This window comes from Rhinolophus sinicus, linkage group LG02 (assembly GCF_036562045.2).
Source record: "Rhinolophus sinicus isolate RSC01 linkage group LG02, ASM3656204v1, whole genome shotgun sequence".
NCBI classification, from domain to species: Eukaryota; Metazoa; Chordata; class Mammalia; order Chiroptera; family Rhinolophidae; genus Rhinolophus; species Rhinolophus sinicus.
The window spans coordinates 188506653-188526934 of NC_133752.1; the positions used below are offsets into that span (position 1 = coordinate 188506653).

Consider the following 20282-nt stretch of genomic DNA (forward strand, 5'->3'; position numbering starts at 1 on the left):
TTATAATACTGTGTATTTAAATACAAACAAAACTTAATTTCGGAGGGCATGTGCTATGACCCACACTGATCTAAGCTCCTGACCTGTCTTACCTTATTTAGTCCTCACTGAGCCCATGAGGTAGTACTAATTATGTAGGATTCCCATTTCATAGATGGGAAAACTGAGGCACAGAGCGTTTAAGTAAACGGCCTGAAATCCCATAGTTAGGATACTTAAGATTTTTACATGAGGTAGTTTTGCTCCAGAGCTGCCCTCTGACGTACGGCATGAGGAACCAGTTAGTGGAGGAAGATCCAGCCGAGAGGAGAAGAGGACAGGAAGCTGCTGTAAAGACACAGGGGGCAGAGCACCTGGTGCGTTTGGAGCCGAGGGGCGTGAAAGAGGGATGTGTACAAGCTGGAGCTGGACAGGAACACAGCACACAGGTCACAATGGCGCCTGTGGTGCAGACATGTCCACTGAGGACCTTGACGCTGGGTCCTCTTTTCATCCCCTCCCCGGGCCTCCCAGCAAACACTTTGATCCTTCAGGCTCCGGAATGTAGCACGCCGGAGGAAGGTCACTGGAGACCGGCCTTGGGCAGCAGCCCGTCTTGGGGCTCTGGGCTCTGCTGCCCACCGTGTGATTAAAGAGCTGGTGACATGCGGCTCACACGTGAGAGCAATAATACATTCTGGTTTTCCTCTGGGGTTTCTCTGGCATACAGCTGTTTCCACAGAGCCATCTGTTCCCTGGCACTGCCGTGCAGTGATGCTGTAAAGTGTTTATAGAATCTGTTTATATGTGTCTTATTTTTAACTTCTAATTGAGTCATGGTGATGCTGTTGTCTTTTCTTCTTAGTGAGCTCAGTGTCAGGGGACGGGGCCCTTCAGGCAGCTCACAGCCTTGGAGCAGGAGGGAGCTGAGCTTGGAAGCCCTCCTCTTAGGGGGTGAGGCAGGGATCTCAGAGCAGCTGGAAGGGAAGGCAGCCAGGACAAGCTTTCTGGCCAACGCTGGTAACAAGACCGCCTATGGCTGACAGCACTTGGCATGCCTTAACCCCTTCTCCCCTCAGCCTGGCCTAGGTTTATCTATGACCATTTGGTAGGTGAGAAAACTGTGAGGCTGTGGAAGGTGAAAGTTATGCCCAGTGTCATAGATCGAGTCCTGGAGCCAGGCTTTCTGATTTCAAGTACAAGAAACTTTCTAGCACACCACAGATGCTTCAAGAAAAGCTCTTGTAATAGTTCATTTGTTCACCGAAATTTGCTGAGCACATTTTAGGTGCCGGGCATAAAGATCTATTGATAAATAAAACAGACAAAAATTCATGTAGTCACAGAGCTTTCATTCTAGTGGGGGGAGACATGATGGACAAACTAAGTAAGTCAAAAATATATCAATTGGTGGTAAGTGCTATGGAGAAAACTAAAGGAAGGAGCCCTAGGTGTGCCGGGGTAGGTAGGGTAGGGGGCAGGTATTGCAATTTTAGGTGGGGGAGGAATACTGCTCAGCGGTGGGTCAAGCTCAATACCAGTTCCAGTGCTGCCACCAGCCCATTCCATGATTTCAGTTCTCTGAGCCTCCATTTCCTCCTCTATAAAACGGAGATGATAGTAACCACCTTGCAGCGTTCAGGAAAGAGCAAGAACGATTGATTAAACACATAAAAACAACTGGGAGAACTGCTGAGTGACTTGTCGTTACGATGATGTTCATTTTCAATATGGCCTTGGTTTGTCACTTCAGAGTTAGGTAGACCCGGTTTCAAATGGTGGCCCCACCACCTAAGCGTTGTGTGACTTTGGGCAAGTAACTCATGTCCTCTGAGCTTGGGTTTCCTTTTCTGTGAAGGTGTGATGCGAATGCCCCCCACCCCTCTCGGTCGGTGAAGACTGGAGTTATATTTCCCTTTCTCTTTCTCTGCAGGAAATTTCCAATTGTCAAAGGTTAGAAGACGCAGAGACAGGCCTTGGAACAGCACGGAGAGCTGCCCCCGTGCGGGAGAGAACAGAGTGACTCGTGCCTAGGACACAGCTGCGCAACAGGCTATAGCATCTCCACTGTCATCGCTGGGAGACTGGTACTGGTTCCTGGGGTACTGTCTCTGCGAGGATACTGGGGTAGGGATGGAGCGTAGGTGGAAAGAGTGGGGCCATCGATTAGTGATGTCTGCTGTGGTCATGGTATAGGGGAGCTCTAAGTCTGAAGACACTGTCTACTGACTTATAATTCCATATAAAAGCAAAAACTATTTGGTGTCCAGTCTCCCCCCCACCCCCCACCGTTTTTCACGCTTTTTGGATATTTGCAATTTTTCCTAATTTAACTTCTAACACGGGAGTGGATAATTTCTTTACCATTGGTTTTTCTTTTTTTTCCTTCTTTTCTTTCTTTCTTTTTGGCTGCCAGGGGATGGATGAATGGGGAGGTGAGCGCAGAAAGGGTTGTTCTGAAGCTGATGCACTGAAAGTGACAGCCGTCAGAAAGGAATCTGCAGAATAAGCAGCAAATAGTCCAAGGCCATTTCCTGCCAGGATAAACAGCCTCTTCCCTCCTCTGGCCAATTCCTGCCTTCTCAGCCTACTCTATGCGACCGTAGTCATTGAAAACTGTAAATTGAGTTGAGCATACTTTGGTGACTGAAGGAAGGGCATGTACTTTAGCAAGAGTCTCACCCCAATTGGTTAAAACATGTATGCTTTAATGGTTTTGCACTTAAAATGGTGAGCTTCCTCTATCTGGAAAATTCCCTTAGGTGGAAGAAGGCTGCCTTAATGATGAAGCATTACTCTATAAATACAGTGCTTAGGGAGAGTTGCATGTTTCTGAATAATACACTGAATGGAGACATGCTACACTATCTGCCAGGCTGTCACAGACAACAGGGGGCGGCCTCAGTTTGCTCCAGGGACAGGACTCAGATTAATGGATTTCTTACAGCAGGGAAGATTTCAACTCAAGGTGGGGGAAGAATGGCTTCGCTCTGGAGCTTTCTAGCAGTGGAGTAAGCTGTTGGAGGTGGTGAGCTCCCTGTCTCTGGGAGGATTCCAGCAGAAGTCAGATGCAAGCCTGTTAGGGATGCTGGTAGGGGGTGAAGAATACCCGTGATTATCCAACTGTGTTCTGTGGAGTCCCAGGGTTTCTCGGATATGCTACAGGGGCTGGGTTGCTGAGGAAAAGGGAGAAAAATGCTAAGGTATAGAATTCTAGCCTCCATCACCATGTCAATAAAATAATAATAACTAAAGTCTATTGGATGCTTTATTGCTTTACACAAATTAACTTACTGGTTCCAGGGAGAGAAGCCTGGACGCACCAGGTCCCATCAGCTACCGTGACGCTACAACACTGTCGGGGCCTGAGCTCCTCCAAATCAGACTCTAAAACAGGGGCTTGCTCATCACATCTCAGCTCCTCGCTGAGGGGATGAATCCTCTGACTTCCTGAATTTATTTCTTCTTTTGGCAGCACGTCCCACCAGGGGTCCTCTCCTTCCTACCTGCAGTCTCCTAATTGGAGGAGAACCTTCTGGGATTATTTGACCTAGAGCAAATGTGACATCCCTCACGGCCTCAGAGACAGAGTTCTAACGACTCTCTAGGTTCCTCTCTCTGCCAGGCCTTTCTAGAAGAAAGGCTAACAAAACCTGAAATCCATTGGTGGTATAACAGACTGTTATCAGATGGGAGGGCACGGTGGCAGTTGGGGGGGGGGAACATAAAACCAAAACAAACCCCAAAATGCATCCGAGCGAACACAGTGTTCCTGGTGCCGAGTCCCTGTTTCTCGGTGATTTAACATAAATTAGCCATGAAACGCTATGACAAAGACATCACTGTCCCATTTATCAAGTGGTCACCTGAGGCTCAGAGCATTCCTATGACGTCCCTGAGGTCATGTGACTCTGAAATGCGTGTTCTGGGATGACCAGAAAGCGCACAGTGAATAAATTATAATAATGCAAAAAAGAACTTTCCAGCTCTTTCTGTTCTCACCTTGTCTTCATTTGAATCTGAATGGGCCATGCTTGAATTTATCTCTGGTCTCCACTGTTTGTGCTGCTGCCTCCCTCCCACTCAGAACACTTTCCATACCCCTCCCTCCTCCTCAGTTGTCCTCTAAATCTCACCTCCTCCAGGAAGTCTTCCCTGATACACCTTCACGTTCCTAGTGTGTGCAATGCCCTTCCGTGTGCTCTCAGAGCACCACTTCCATCTGAGCACTGATCACACACCCCTGGCTTGTCTGCATCCCTCACTAGACAAGCATTGTGAGAGCCGGGCTTGGATCGGCAATGTTCCCTCTGGATCACTAGCCCTGCGCTTGGCAATGGTGTGAATCACTGTACGTCAAGTGGCTGAACGAGTCTTGAGACTTCGTGCCATTGGAGCCTGTTCCCATCTGGGATCTGCAGTCCATTGAAGAGGTTCCTGACTTCATTTCTTCGAGATTACCACCATCTGTGCACTTATCACAGCGCTAATGACCTGTTCCCACAGAGCTGGGGCATCCAAGACCCTGCCCTTTCTCTCTGGTTGTACTTGCAGATAACGCTTGATACGCTGCAAAGGACCAGGAGGTGAAACTCCCGACAGAGACGTGGTTCTGGGGGTGTGATGTTGCCGTCCCTCTCCTTGCCCTGTCCCCTGCCCTTGCCCCTGCCGGCCGGCGCAGCCAGAGGAGCTTGGCTAGAGCAGGGCGCAGGGACCTGCTGTCTTATTCATGAGTGTCAATGGCACCTGCTCCCCTGTTCTTGGTGCCCACAAAACAATCCATTTCTTCTTTCTGTCCCCACTGTTGCTGCCCTTAGGTCACAGGTCCATTGTCATCTTTTTGCCTGGGATGTGGCAACAGTCTCTAAGTGGTCTCCCTGCCTCCAGTCTTGTCCCTTTCATTCTATTCTCTACACAGAGCGATTTTTCTCAAAGGTAAATCTGACCAAGATTAAAGCCCTTTGGTGGAGTCTAAATTCCGGAGCACAGCCACGGCCCTTGTGGCCAGCATCACGCTTCACCCCTCTCCCAACGGGCCCAGGTGCTAGTATCCACACTGCCAGCAGGTTCTCTCTGCAGACTCTACTTCTTGTCTGCTCTGCCTTTACCGGAAACTTTATTCTTCCCTCTTATTTATTCAATTCATTCAATAACTATTTATTAAGGGGTTATTATGTGCTTGCTTCTATCCTGGGGGAGGGGACCCCAGAGGCAAACAGTATAGGCAGAGTCTCTAATCAAATGGTCTTATATTTGGGGAACAAATCCTAGGGAACAACTACATGAACTGAAAAAAATGTGGACAGTGTATATACTCTGATGAAAAGAAAACAGGGCACGTCATAGAGTGACAAAGGGTTCCTTGAGGCTGAGGAGGGTCAGGGAAAGTTTCGGCAGATGTCACATCTGAGACGTTTGGACACGTAGGGGCAGGGTGGGGCCGGTGGTGGGGAAGTAAGCACAAAGGGCCTGTGGTGAGTGGGAGAGCCTGGGAGGGAGAAGGAACAGAAGAGGCTGTGGGTATGGCTCCTGCAGTATCAAGGGCACGGATGTTTGGGGGGAAGATAGCTGTGGTGAGCGCTCAGAGGGCCGCTCTCTCATTCACGGGCCTCCCTGAAACTGGACCCACTGTCCTCTTGGCATCTCTAACACTTGTTACGTGGCAAGCAACTCACATACAGGGACAGGGGTCAGCCTCTAAGTTCAACCCCAGTGCCCTTTACGGTACCTGGCAGACGGCAGGCACACACGCATGCTTACTGAGCAAACAGACGCAGTCACAAATTCCGAGAAGGACCACGAAGGACTTCTCCCCCCTCCCCGACCCACCAGGGAGAGCTGGTGTTAGAAAAAGCCGGTGAGTCATTCATAAAGGAAGTCCCACTTTGGAAGACACTGACAGCACATCGGGGAACCCCTTGATATGACGACTAACTGATGGCTTCATCCTGCAAGGCTTTTTATGAGCCTCTTCCATGGAGGAAAAAAAAAAAGAGGCAGGAAGGCAGTCTTTATGTAGCGGTTGGAACCCTCCAACGTTGACGATAATGACAAATACTAACTTGAGTAAAGAGAACTGAAGGAAAACCCGAAAGAACACAGTGTTTGTGGCAACCTCTAAACGCTTCCCAGCATCTGACAGAGTTCAAGTGCTTAATGGTTTTCTTTCCTCTATTGCCAGTGGTATAAAAAAGGGCAGACACTGAGAAAGGCATCCGGGGTGACGCAGAGAAAAGGCTGGAGGAAGAGGCGACTCCGCTGTGACTTGGGGGGCCAAAGGCTGGGTGCTCAAGGACAGAGCGCAGAGGTGGCCTTGTGACCAGTCATCCTGGTCTTTCATCTTGATGAAGGTCAAGGTGAGTGCACACCTCCAGACCCTCCCCTGCCATTGGGAGCCTAACAGCTTTCTCATGACATCCAAGATAAGAATATCAACAATAGCAATACTAGTAACAAAACAAAATTCTGACTCTCTAACCCAGCTCACAACATCCTTCCAGTCTGATTCCTGCCGACCTGCCGCTCAGCTTCTCCCACTGTCCTCTTCCCTCAGCCCCCGGGCCCATAGGCAATCATCCTTCAGTTCCTCACATCAAACCTGCCCTGCCCCAGGGCTTTTGCCCCAGCTGCGTTCTCCACTAGGAAGTACTTCCTTTGCTTGTCTCCTTTTTCTCCTCAGCTTTATTGAATTATACAATTGATATTCAAAAACTGCAGGTAGCTAATGTACACCACATGGTGAGCTTGGACATATGCACATATCCATAATTGCATCATCACAATCAAGGTAATAAACATACCCATCCCCGGCAAAAGTGTCTCTGTCTTCTCGTGTGTGTGTGTGTGTGTGTGTGTGTGTGTGTGTGTGTTAAGAACACTTAACATGAAATCTACCCTTGGAAAAAAATTTTTAAGTGCACAATACTCTGTTGACTATAGGCGTTTACTCACCTTGTATATGTAATTTTACGCCCACCGAACAACAGCTCTCTATACCCCTGTCCCCAGCCCCTGGTCACCAGCCTTCTGTCGTCTACTTCTCTGTGTTTCCCTACTTTAGACGCCTCACGTATGAGGAATCACACAGTATGTGTCCCTCTGTGGATGACTTGTTTCACTTAGCATGATGTCTTCCAGGTCCATCCATGTTGTCACAAACGGTTAGATTTCCTTCTTTTTTAAGGCTGAATACTCTTCTATTGTGTAGATACCACATGTGTTTTATCTATTCACCTGTCAGTGGACACTTAAGATGGTTCCATGTCTTGGCTATTGTGAGCAATGCTGCAGTGAACATGGGGGTACAGATATCACTTTGAGATCCTGTTTTTGTTTCCTTTGGATATATCCCCAGAAGTGGACTTAGTGGATCCTAGGGCAGTTCTAGTTTTAATTTTTTGAGGAACCTTCATACTCTCTTCCGCGGCTGCACCATTTTACATTCTACTGACAGTGTACGAGGTTCCAATTTCCCCACATCCTTTGCCAACTCTTGTTATCTTTTGTTTTTTGATAATAGCCCTCCCAACAGATGTGAGGTAAGCATCTCATTGTGGACTTGATTTGTATTTCCCAGATTCTGTGTCCTTCCAAAGCTGACTCTTTCTTACAGTCAGGTCTCAGATTAAAGGGCACCTCTTCAGAGAAGTCCTCCCTGGCCCCCCAAACCAATGGAGCTGCCCAGGGGCTCACTGATATGCTTGTGTAGGTATTAATTGTGTCTCCCCGGTAAAATACAAGCACCATGACAGCAGGGACCACTGTCCTTTCTAACTGATGAATGGTCGGTGCTCAGCATAAGACAACCCTCAGTAAATGTCGCTGACTGAGTGAATAGACCAATTTCTTCTGTGTCTCATTACTAAGGGTCAAGGAGAGGGTAGGGGACAAATATTTATCAAGTATCTAACATGCGGCAGACGCGGAGCTGGTGCTTTCCATGCAATTTCTCACTTAGCCTCAAAGCCTCCCTGTAACAGTGTTTCATCCTCATGTGACAGCTGAGGAAAATGAAGCACAGGGAGGTTGAGTAACTTGCCTGAGGTCACACAGTGGTAACTGGAAGGGATTAAAGCCAAACCCAGGTCAGCCTGACACCACATGCCCTGCTTTTTCTGCTATGATGTGCTGCTCCTCAGAACTTCAAATCAGCCTCAGCTTTGCTCCTTGCTTGCTGTGTGACTGTGAGATAAACCTGCTTAACCTCTCTGAGCCTAAATTTCTTCAGCTCTAACTGGGGGAAAACAGAGGATGTCTCTGAGCATCAAATGAAGTATAGCATATGCAAAAATGGGAAATAGTGAAAACACAGGAAAGTACTGATGTTGGCTATGCCTGTGACGGCCACCTAACACTCTTGACTCATGCTCACCGCTACAGGAGTCTGCTACTTGCGAAAATCTCTGGTATCACCCCACGCACGGACCACACTGAATCCTGGGTCTCCTGTGGGGGTGCTGTATCCACAAAGACCCCAGAGTTTCCTGGCTATGCAGAGCCCCTTTATCGTCGTTTCACTGGTGATTTTGCTCATTTTGATTCCTCTGCTTGGAAACCCCCTTCTGACGTCCCCTAGTCTAGGCCAAGTGTCCCCCCTCTGAGTCCACAGCGACGAGCACAGAAGCCATCTGCCTATGTGCCCGTCTCCCTCGCCAGATGGTGGACTCCCAGGGCAGGGGTGGGGTCTGGTTCTTCCCAGGCAGGCCCCGAGCCTGGCACCTGGGAGGCCTTGGCAGACCGGCAGAGAAGCTGCCCCTGCGCTGTCGAGCCCCGTGAGCCACTTACGTTTTCACTGTTGACGTCCGCTTCACTGGGGCAGCCAAACAGTTCCCGCCGCAGGAGGTTCCCATCGTACTCCAGGAAGGTCAGGTAGAGGTTGCGGAAGAACTCCACGTGCTTGTTCTTCACCCGCAGCTTCTTGGGGGAGTTCCAGTGGATGACCTGGCAGGGTGACAAGGAGGCTGTCAGGCAGGGCTGACCTTGTGCTTGCAGGGAGCCACTGCTGGGCACTGGTCGAAGCGTTATTTGTGGGCTTGCCCATTCATTCATTCAACATTTACAGTAGAGGGGTAGAGAGCAAGGGTGCCGAGGCCAGGCTGCCTGGGGTCATACCCTGCCTCTTCTCTAGGTCACTTAACCTTGGGCAAGTTCCTTAACCGCTTTGTGCCTCAGTTTCCCCATCCGTGCAATGGGACTAGTAACAGCTCCTCCCTGTGCCAGTGGATAAGCTTTTGTATCTCAGCTCCAAAGCTGCTTTGTGATGCCGAAGCTGGGACTCTGCAAACCCTATTTCTGCTTTGCCAGCTGCTCCATGAGGCGCTGCCAATGGGGGCCATGCGAGGGAGACTGAGAGTCTGGAGGAGGAACAAGGAACTTGCTCCTTCCTGTTGCTTTCTGTTTCTGGGAGCACCACCCCACCTCCTTTCTTCACGGCGGTGCTGGCACGGCCTTCCTTTAGCAGCAGCTAAAATCCTTTTTTGCAGTTTTTCCAACACTCAGAACCAGCTTCATCTTCCTCCCATCCGGCCCAGGGCTACTGCCTCTGGGGTTGCCTGCAACCTCAGCCCAGGTCTCAGTTCCAGCCCCAAGTTACAATAACTGCCACTGCTTCCCTCTGTTCCTGCTGCTCCAGGTGTGGTAGCTGTTTCCAGCAATGTTCTGGTTTTGCTTTTTTAGGGACCAAGTGAACAGTCTGTGCCTAGTTATCATTTTTAAAGATTAAATGCTCTATTCCAATAATTGATATGGTTTCTGCCTCCAGCCAGGACAGAAGGAGACACTGTCTCATGGAGCTGCTAGGAAAATCGACTAGTTAATACCTGTAAAGCATGTGGGTTGTGTCTGGCATAGGGTGGGTGCTCAATAAATGCTGACTCTGGCTATTAAGTGCCTGCAGTATACCGCGTTGGGACATGACCAGAGGGCCCTGTTGGCAGTGCCTGCCCTCGGCCCGTTCATGGTCTGCTGGGGAGACGTGTCTGGATGTAACAATGGAGGGAGGAGATCTGGAATGCTCAGAGAAGCATCGCAGGAGAGGCCTGTGCTGGGGCCTGCAGGGTGAGTGGGAGCCTCCTGGGGGGACAGGGCCTGAGGCAGAGGGGATGGTGGGGAGACAAGCCAGGCAGGGGGAGGACCCATGAAAGAGTGCGGCCCATTTGGGACAGGAGAAGTCATGAGTTGCCGCTGGAGCGCAGCAGCATGGGTGGGGGATGTGGCTGCAGAGCTGGGCAGGGGGACACCCTTCGAACGTGGGGACATGTTCAAAACTCAGACTGCATCAAGAGAGATGTCTAAGCACGGGGAACTTACTAACTCTGGGGTTTAGGAAGATTACTCTGATTGTAATGAGACGAGGCGAGTGGTGGGGTGGGAGGGCCGCAGGTGGAACCAGGGAGGCCAGCTAGGCCCAGCTGCCATTTCCAGCGGCACGGCTCACCCTCAGCCGGGAGCTCATCTATTGGACACATCCACCATGGGCTACACATTCATGGCCTATTGCAATCCTCACAATGACCCGGACCAGGAAGGCAATTTGAAAGAAAGAACTGGGGAGATGCAACTTGCCCAGGACCACCACGCTGGCCCGTCAACGCTGGAACTGGCATTTCAAACATGAGTGGGACTCAGTGTGATTCCCAAACCCCGGTTCCTTCCTCTGTACAACCGAGTACAGGAGAGAGCAGGTTTCAAAAACTTTCCTTTCCTTTTCCTGCTCTGTCACATCACAGAGGAAACGAAATAACGCTCACCTTTCCCCTCGTCCTGGCTTTCTCCTCCCATGGTGATGAGACTGAGGAAAGGAGCTGGGCATACAGAGCTCAGTTGCTTCCTGGCTCCCTCCTTCAGCACAGTCTGTCTGTGAGAGCCTGAGCAGGCCCCAGGGCCTGTGGGCTGAGAGGTCTGGCTCCCTCAGGGGCCCATGGCTATATGGCAGCGACAGCCCTTGCAGCTGGCTGGGTATGTGCCGCTCTGCAAGACCAAGGCCCTCTCTCAATGAATAGCAGGAAACCTGTTTGGCCCAAACCGTATCCCTGCCCTCCCACACCCAGCAATGGTGTAGCTGCAGAGAAGAACCAGGGCCGTCAGACCCGCTGAGGTTCAAATCCCAGCTTTGCTCTTCACTAGCTGTGTGTGTCCTTGGGCAACTTGTTTCTGGGGCCTCAGTTGGCTCAGGTGCAAGGTGGGGATGAGTCACCCGACTTCACAAAGTAGTTAAGAGGGTTAAGCAAATGCCTAGCACAGTACCTCAGTGTCAGGGTGGCCCCACATGTGTGGGTCTCTTCTTCCCTGAAAGATGGGGCCACCAGCCTGCACTACTAGTGTCAGTCCTCCTTTCCCGGCTGCCAGCGTGAAGTCCGCTGTGGCAGCGAGTAAGGAAGTGGGCGTTTAGCCTTCAGGAGAGAGCAGAAAGGACCTGCCAGTCCTTTGGAAGGAGGCCACGTGGTGGCACTTGCATTTAAAGGATGAAGCACCACATTTGCGGGTCTCTTCCTGTGCCTTCTGAAGGGTGCGAGAGGGAAGGAGAGGGAAGCCTCTCCCCCGAGAATACACCTAACCCGGACATGAGAGGATCCTGGGCCTGCATTACAATAATTACATGTGAGCCGGTGTCACTCACATACAGTAGGGATCACGTCTTTGCTGCCAAAGAGTTCGGTGCTTGCCAAGTGCTGAGGCAGCGGGAAGGCTGATGGGTGGGCACATGAGCCAGGAAACACGGGCTTCCTCAACAGGGGGGAACTTGATCCAAGGGAAAATAAGGGCTGGCCGATGCACCACCAATCTCAGCTTATTGTGCACCAATCTGCCAGGCACCTGGGAGACACTGTGTCACTCACTTCGCCACATAAACCCAACTGAATCCCACTGTCCAGTTTCCGGAAATGGTACTTGACTTGCCTGTATCCCACAGCTGGTAAGTTGCACAGCAGAGATACCAAGTCAGCTCTAAACCTGAACCCCAGGTTCCTAACCACTGTTGAGTACTGTGTTAATGGACGGAGCACTTGACAGATGAGGAGAAGTGACACGTATAGACGAGAGGTGGCTTGTCCAAGGTCACATGGCGAGTTTGGACCAGGTCGGAGCTGGGACTAGGGCTCTGGTGTCCGCACCCACCCGAGGTCGTCTCTTATCCCATTCATATCTCCTTCTGTTCTGTGTTTGCCTGGGGAGCAGGGTTTGGGTATCACCTACAGGCAAATTACTGGGGTTATAGAAAAAGCAGCAAAGGTTAACGGAAGGGAGGAGAAGACGGTGGGGTCATTGGCAGGCCGAGGGGGTTTTAGAAAACCCTTTACGACTGGGCTTCCCAATGATAGGTCAGCCCACTCAAAGTCTATTAATGGATATTTAGTTACCTTTTTTACCTTAGGTTTTAATTATCAGAACACAGAATGCTCCATTCGCCTGTGCTAGTGTTCAGAGAAGTAAATAATAACTATTGCTTATCTAATACCCATTATATGCGACATATTAGACCGTGTGTGTGTGTGTGTGTGTGTGTGTGTGTGTGTGTTCACATTCAATCCTTAAACAACCTGGTAAGGCCGGTTCTATTATTATCCCCATTTTACAAACAATAATCTTGAATCTCAGACTAGTCCAGGCCAACTCAGTAAGTGGCCAATCCCAATACAAAATCAGGTCTTCCTTGCTCCCAAATCTTTATCTTTCTACCACATCATTCATTCATTCATTCATTCATTCAGCAAATATTAAAGTGAGCACTGACTATTGCCAGGTGCTGAGAGGGGCTGTGAATGCAGAGGTGAACACTAGAGCTCATGCTCTCTTTCTGGAACTTACAACTGAGAGCGAGAGGAAGACACTAAATAACCGTCCATGTTAAATTGCAAGTATGATACGTGCGTTTAAAGAGATGTGAAAGGGAGGCCGGGCTACTTCAAAAATAAAGGAACCAAGGCCCAGAGAGGGAAAGGGACTTGCCTGGAGTGACACAGCAGAGGGAGCACTCATGCCTCGCTTGTATCTCCCGGGCCACTGCTCCTTCCACTAAAACCGCGTGCCTGCCTCTGAAAATCGGATTCAGAGTCACTAGTGCTGGTAATTTTGATCAGTGCTTGTCTGACTACTGAGAAATGTCATTTGCTGGTCCCCTGAGGGACAGAATGACCCATCATTGCTGGCTTGGGGACAGCAAGCTGGTGGTGTAGATGACATTTACTGACAAGCTTTCACACATGAGATGGAGTGACACTGGAGAATGTGTCCAAAATAGATTTTTACGAGGAGCTGGTAAGTACACGTGAGTCTCCGAAGCTCATAGTGAAAACCTATCATAACTTACTCCACTTGCCGAGGCACGCTAGCACGCCGGCATAGTAATAACAATAATTATTACTAGCAGCGAACATATACTGCATGCTTGCTATGCCCAAGCCCTGCTCTGAACATTTCACTTGTCATAGCTCACTGATTTTTTATTCAACACGCTAAGTGATATTCTCATTATGCCTTCTTACACGTGAGAAAAGTTCAGCAAATCTCCCCAGGTACACAGCTAGAATGTGGGAGAGTCAGGATTTGAATCCAAAGAGACAGAGATGTTAGGATTCTATCCGTCTAACTTCTGCCATGTCTGTAATCATTAAATGACTCCGTTTGTAGAAATGAGCATGAGATTTACAGAAGATTACAGGAATCAGAAATGAAACCTACGTTCCCCTCCCAAATACAGAGACCCCAGGTATCCCTGGGATACTAAGGTCGCAGGTGATTTAGGGCTTCCCAGAGATGCAGGGTAAACCTCCAGCTCAGCAGGAAGCAGAGGAGGCATCCAGGTTGCGTGCCAGGTGGGCTGTGGAGGCTGTGCCAGGCATCAGCGCCCCATGGGTGTGATCTAATTGGATCTGAAATATCTGTAAAGGCTGAGTGTATGTGCAGACTTGGAGTCAGCCTGTAGTGAGCCAGAAAAATTGATGGAAATTGATTACTGTCCAGGAAACTTAAACATCATCTGGGAAGACAGCAGAAGTCAACAACATTAAAAGAGAAATAAGAGACGCTATCACCCCCAAGGACACAGGAAAAAGCATTACCAAGACAGGAACAAGACCTCGAAGGACATGGCTATGGGAAGAGGTCAGCCAAAACTTCAGCTTCTTAGAACCCTGAGGGTTCATAAAAATAATTCATGGTACAAAAGTGCCATGAATGGCACAAAAACAGGAGCCTGTGTGCAAAATGCCAGGTGACTAAGAACAAGGGTCTTATGTCTTCCAAGTCATTGAGGTAAGGGGTTTCTGGAAAACGGATCTCTGCCTCAAGACCTCCACTGACTCTCTATGACCTACAGAATAACATCTATGCTCCTTAGGCTGGCAGTTAAAACTGGCGTGAACTGGTTCCCACTTACAATCCCAAGTCGATCTCCAGGCTAAAAAACTTCCTGGCATTTCTTGAAACTGTCTCTCATGACTCAGAGCCTTTGCATATGCTTCCCCACCTCCCTAGAATATCCTTATTTCTTCTCTACCATGTGAATGCCTGCTCAGCCTTCATAGCTGAGCTCACGTGCACTGCTTGTTTCCCAGACCACCAGTGGCAGAATGTTGCCTCCTAGTATGTCTCTCTCTCCACGCCATTATTCATTTCTAAATTTTATTCACTTCTAATTTTATTTAGAGTTGCAATGTCCCCAGCCCCTGTGAATAGCTCATGATCCCTTTATAATTTAGCCAGTCATGATCCCACTCTCTGATTCCCCAGACTCCCTTGCAGCTAGTCGTGCCAGTGTGACCCAAGATTACCCAAAAAGATACACGGGGAGGCATGATTCTGATTTCCCCATCATAAAGGGCCATCCTCCTCCTACCCTACCCACCTTTCTGACACAAATAGAGATGTGATGACTGGAGCCACGATAGCCATCATGTGACTGTGAGGGAGAGGGCAACACATTTGTGTCTACAAACCAATGTCTACAGCTACCTACTCCAGAATTCTCAGCGAAGAAATTCAAACTTCCTGTTTTAGTTTCAGCCTCTGCAAATTGGGTATTCTGACTGTCATTGTAAGCATTCCTAATATTAACACCCGAGGCAATTGCTGGGCCCTTCCTCATGTTCTAGACTCTTGCATTTAACCCTATTGGAGAAGTTATCATGCGCTCTTATAATGATTTATTGACAAGCCTGCACCTGGCAGCATTGAAATGTGAATTTCTGGGTGGGCAGGGAGCATGACTTATTATTATTCACCCTGAGTGCCGCAGTGCCTGGCAGGTAGTTAGTATTCAATAGCTGCCCTTTGGTGCAAGAACGGAAATCATGATGATGACATTCTCAATAATCTTCACATTCTGTCTATAGCAAATCAGTCATAAAAGCCCTATTAACGTGGGCTTTAGGATGGAGAAACATATTCCTTTGCTTTGTCTGAGGGCCAAACAGCTTGTCATTTCTCTCTTGAAGGAGTTTAAGCTCCCTGTTTTCATCCTTGTTTGGTATTTCAAGAAAGACAATAGTCTCACAAGTCCCTTTCCTTGCCATTTTCAGGATTACAATGCGTGGTAGAAAGGGACGAGTAGACGGACCTACGAGCCAGCTCCAGCTCTTATCAGCTGGGTGGCCTGCAGTAGGTTGCCTAAAATCACAGAGACAGTCCCTCATATGTAAAAGGGACGTAACAGCAACTGCCTTGCAATGTGTGGTCAAGACCAGGACCGATGGAGTGATGGGCATGAAGGCACATCACACGTGTTCACTAAATTATGCAAGAAATCTGGGTTTCGACTTCATGAAACAGCCATCTAACCAACTAGGGAAGTTGGATGAAAACAGAGTGTCTGTGTGTAAAGGAGGAATAAAACACAAGGTTTAAAACGAGGGACTGCAGATTGTCACAGCCTGGGGCAGAAAGGTAGGATGGGTACAGACATACAACGTGGCCCAGAGAAGAAGCTGGGCCAGGGCAGGCTCCTCCTGGCTACATCACAGGAGAGGCTCGAAGAGGGGGCTATTCAGGAAGGCAAACACTTGCCCGTGGGTTTCAGGCACTGAGCTGAGATGGGAGAGTGCTACAGGCAGGGAGGTAAATGTCACCCTGCTTCTCCCCAACTCTGTTCCTCAAACAACTTAATGTATTTGAACCTCTGTTTTCCGACCTGTTAAAAGGGAATAACAATACCTGCTTGGGAGGATCAATGAGACAAGAGAGGTATAAGTGGCTACCGCGGAGCCTGGAACAGACTGGTGCCCAGTCCACGTGAGTCTTGGAATATTGCATATTCCATTCCCATAGGATGTTCTCTAAAGTAACACTGTCCTTCAGTCTCTATTTAAGACCTGGATTGCTGGCTCCTTGGATGCAAGATCCGTGCATTGTCCAGCTCTGCACTCAGTGTCAGGCTTAGGCAATGTTTGCTGGCTGCCAAAGGGATCCACTTCAGCTTTTTATTCCCCCATTGACTGCTGAAGATTCTGTTCCAACTCCCTTCCTTCTTTTTTCCCATTCCTGACAATACCTGGTGGCAGCTATTAAATAAAAACAGTATCCTTGATTTGCAGACTCCGAGCACAAATGCTCTGTGACTCTTTCCTCCTTTTACTCAGCTTTTTATTGCTTCTTGGTTTTTACAACTCCCGGGAGGCGGGAGGGGGGATGTTCTCAGACAAAAATGTACCATTGCTCAGGAAAGGAGAAGAAAACATACCAAACTCAGTGATTATTCAGTGCCCTCAGTTGGAAAATGTAGACACTTAGGCCAGTGCGTGGATCCAAGGCCCAGTCCTGTATCTTATCATTTCTTGTTCTGTCATCTGTAACATTTCTTATTTTTCCCTGTCTGAGGTAGAGGTTGGGGAGAGGAGAAAATTGACAACAGGAAAATGGATACCTTTGCTAATACTCAGGGCTCTTGGAGGATCATAAATCCATCAGAAGATCCAGCTATGTTCTCTAATGTTTGTTATGTTCAATATTTTGGGTTCTTTTTTGGTACAAAATGGGGGTAAAAATCCAATTTGAATTCTGGTATGTGTTGAGAATTCCTGACAGACCACTGATAGTGGGAAATGGAAACACGATGCAAATGGTGTAAGACTCCTCCGTGAATGCTGCCTCAGTGTGGCTTCTCCTGTGACACCCTACATACGACCTGTGGGTGATAACCCTCCCTGTGTTCCTCCTGCCTCTACGGAAGTAATTACTACGACTTGACTCACGTCATAGAATCCACGTAGTGTTCTCCTGGGGAGTGCCTCTGTGGATCTGGGGACAAGCAGATTCCACCTCTAGAGATGGGCATGGAGTCTTTAGCTGAGGAATTCTACCAAGGCTGGTGGAGGAACTGCAGGGGGTGGAGTTCAGTAGGATTTTGCCAATTTAGCAGAATTCGGTACTGCCCTTGGGGGTGGGCATCATATGATTCACTGCTTGGCAACTCTGGGAAGGGCAGCAGTGCTTTCCGTTCCCAGCGCACCGAGCCGCACCTGCCATAGCGGCCCACTATTGCTTCTCTGTGCTCTGCATGGTTCCTTTGCAGACCAAGACCCTGCCTTCTTCCTACGATCCTGACAGCACCATCAGTCATGCCCGACGTGCCTGAAGCATGGGCACAAGACTCAGGGTGATGAATGAGTCATTCTGAAGAACACCGAGATGGGGTCAGGCATGGGCATGTGTCCCATGAAGGGTAAACACGGTCTTTCTGCAGAGTCATTGAGAGACAGGGGGCCTCTCTCTTCAGCCTGGGATCAGGAGTGCCAGTCACTCTTCCCTTACTCTGCTCTGATTTCTTCACAGCACGTTCACCACCCAAAACGACCAATTTCGTCATTTTGATTTCTTGTTTCATATCTGTATTCTGCATTAGAAGCTCAGGGAGAGCAGGGTCTGCACTGTGTCGTTCAGTGTATAACCAGTGCTTGGAACAGTGCCTGACTCATAGCCAAGTATGCAATACCTACTTGCTAAATGACTAAGCTCTATATACTGGCAGAAGGAAAGGGGGGAGAGGGAGGGAGGGAAGGGAGGGGAGGGAGAAGGGGAGAGAGAGAGAGAGAGAGAGAGAGAGAGAGAGAGAGACAGAGAGAGAGAGACCTGCTATAACATTTGAGCACCCATATCTGTGTCGGTGAAGAGGGTGTGATATGGTGCCTCAAATACTGAGATGTACTGGGTTTCAATGTGCCTGGGTAACTGTTCTACCAATCATACATGTATCTATTTTTAGTGCATTTAATAATATTAACAGTAGTAACATTAAACTAAAATAACCCTCACAAATGAACACATGGCTCAAAAAGAATCCTATAGTATAACCCAAAGTATAAAATAAATACAAATGAGTCCATTTGGATACAAATGGATAAATAAATAAATGGGGGAAAGAGACAAATCTCCTTACAGAAGAATCCCAACAATATATACAGGGTGCCAAAAAAGTATACACATTTTAAGAAAGGAAAACTATTAAAATTGTAATAATATATACTGCTAACAAAAGAAGAATACAAGTCACGTTTGACTTCTGCAATTACAAGAGGTGCTCAGAGTGGTTACCATAAGTGTCCAGACACTTCTAATTATGGCGAACTGCTGCTTGAGCAACATTGACCAAAGTGTCCACTTCTATACATTTTTTTGGCACTCAGGTATATATTCCACCTCCTTCCAGTGTGGGTTGGATGTAGCGACACACTGACACACCGCTAAACAATGAAGTATGAAAGGGAAAAATAGTAACTTTATAGTAGAGAAAGCTGGCAAACATCGCCTTAACCAAGGGAGGACAGTTAAGCCTCCAGAGTGATGCCCTGTGTAGAAATCAGGCCCCTCCGAATACAAGTGACAATAAGTAATTTGCACGTCACCTCTGTGATAGTCTTTCCAACCACCTGTGACCTCAGTCTAATGATGAGAAAATACACCATACAAACCAAATTCGAGGGACATTTTATCAACTACCTGACCAGTATGCCTTAAAACTATCAAGGTCAGTCATGGAAAACAAGGAAAGCCTAAGAAACTGTCAGAGACCAGAGGATGCTAAGGGAACAACAGCACCTTAATGGAAAACCCAGTAAACTGAGACTAAATCCTCAGTAGTTGATAGTAGCACACCATTTTGGGTTTGGTAATTTTGACAAGTTCACCTTGTTATGTAAACGCTAACATCAGGGGAAACTGAAACTGGATGAGACGGATAGGGACTCAGAACTACTTTCACAACTTTTCTGTAAATCTAAATCCTTTCAAATAAAAGTTTATATGAAAAACACAAAAGGAGCCCTACAAAGCACGGACAGATTGAGAATACCAATAGGACCAACTCACATGACTGACAAGAAAACAGCTGAGCTGACAATTCTGCTCCCATATGAGCTCTTCCTGAGCTCCTTTACCAAGTACAGACATGCCCAACTAATTAGATCTGACAGGAAGTTGGCAAAAAAATTTAAACTCTCAAGACTATTTCAAATATGGATTTACAATCACAATCACTAAGGAAAAACTTCACCCCAAGTGTGTATTATGCCTTCAGATATTACTTAATGTTCAGTACAAAAATGCATGATTAGCAAGACATTTAAAATCTGAGTACCCAGAAAATGAAACTAAGCCTCTAAATTTTTAGATGACATTTAAAGTCTTGTGATACTCCAGAACTTTACAATGTTTCACTAAATCCCACAGAAAGAGAATAGCAGTGTCTTTGACAATTTCGTACATAAAAATGAAAGATAACGAAATCCAATAAGATAAACACTTGTTTTTCCTGCCTTGACAAAAATGGCTGAAAAAAATACACAAAAAAATATGGTAACAAAATGAAGTAAATCCCTTTGTCAGCAGATACTGTGGGAAGAGTCACAGAATACAAACGCTGAAGGCCTGAGGACACTAGTATTAGAACAAATTATACGTGAGATTTGATACGGAGTTAAATCAAAGGATTTAACTCCCAACGTCCTCTTGAACAGAGGATTTTTGACACGTGTCCGTCATGCTGTTTGCCAGATTCTGTGTAGATAACAAAATATACAAAGAACAACTTTTCAGTGAGCACTAAAGGAAAGGTGTCCCGGAGAAGTTATATCCTGAACAGTAAATTCCTACTTGAAAGATGGCAGTGTTTTACGGACAGTATGTATGTGTAATCACCGAAGGTACAGTTCCGTTAATTGGAAAAACGAAAGGTTTCCAAGTAAGGTTACAGAGCGAGCAGCCATATCGAATTCCTTTACCGGATCACTGACAGGCATGTTTGCAACAAAGCCCTGGAAGCCAGCGTGCTCAAGTGCCATTGACTTGGGTTATTTCATAAAGGCAAGACTGAA

The 20282-nt window shown here is 47.8% G+C and overlaps 1 protein-coding gene across 5 annotated transcripts in view; it reads right to left on the minus strand.

Moving 5' to 3' along the window:
- The window catches only part of LARGE1 (LARGE xylosyl- and glucuronyltransferase 1), a 486966-nt gene that overhangs the window by 39489 nt on the left and 427195 nt on the right, over positions 1 to 20282 (minus strand). For all 5 annotated transcript variants that reach the window (XM_019728420.2, XM_019728419.2, XM_074326275.1 and 2 more), the window contains one exon: positions 8764 to 8919. In XM_019728420.2, the coding sequence (XP_019583979.1) occupies positions 8764 to 8919 (156 nt within the window). The remainder of the gene's footprint in view (positions 1 to 8763; positions 8920 to 20282) is intronic.